Source organism: Myotis davidii, unplaced genomic scaffold (assembly GCF_000327345.1).
Source record: "Myotis davidii unplaced genomic scaffold, ASM32734v1 scaffold132, whole genome shotgun sequence".
NCBI classification, from domain to species: domain Eukaryota; kingdom Metazoa; phylum Chordata; class Mammalia; order Chiroptera; family Vespertilionidae; genus Myotis; species Myotis davidii.
The window spans coordinates 597,487-597,910 of NW_006285258.1; the positions used below are offsets into that span (position 1 = coordinate 597,487).

Consider the following 424-nt stretch of genomic DNA (forward strand, 5'->3'; position numbering starts at 1 on the left):
TGCGTCAGGGGGGGGCCTCACAATTCTAAGAAAGAGAGGGGCGAGAGGGGGCGAGGGGCGAGGAGGCTGGGGACACAGCGCTCAGCCAACGGTGAGGATCCTTTTTGAAAATTAATATTAAAAAAAAGAGAGAGAGAACGCAGAGGAAAAGGTGGGGGCAAGAGGGAAGGCGATTCATACAGAGAGGTAGACAGAGCCCCACAGTGAGAGGAAAAGGAAGGCAGCAAGGAAGGCAACAGTCGCCGGCAGCCGATGTGAAGACCGGACTCCGTGCGCCCTTCGCCGCCTCTGTCCGGCCTCATCGATGTTGTGTCCGCCGCCCGCTCGCCCGGATCACGATGAATGCGCAGCTGACCATGGAGGCGATCGGCGAGCTGCACGGGGTGAGCCATGAACCAGTGCCCGCCCCTGCCGACCTGCTGGG

At 60.6% G+C, this 424-nt stretch overlaps 1 protein-coding gene across 1 annotated transcript in view; it reads left to right on the forward strand.

Annotated features, from left to right (window-relative positions):
- The first annotated feature begins 6 nt into the window (after window positions 1-6).
- The window catches only part of ONECUT1 (one cut homeobox 1), a 41,481-nt gene continuing 41,063 nt past the window's right edge, over window positions 7-424 (forward strand). Inside the window, exon 1 of the mRNA XM_006756032.2 lies at window positions 7-418. Within this exon, the coding sequence (XP_006756095.1) occupies window positions 339-418 (80 nt within the window). The 5' untranslated portion in view covers window positions 7-338. The remainder of the gene's footprint in view (window positions 419-424) is intronic.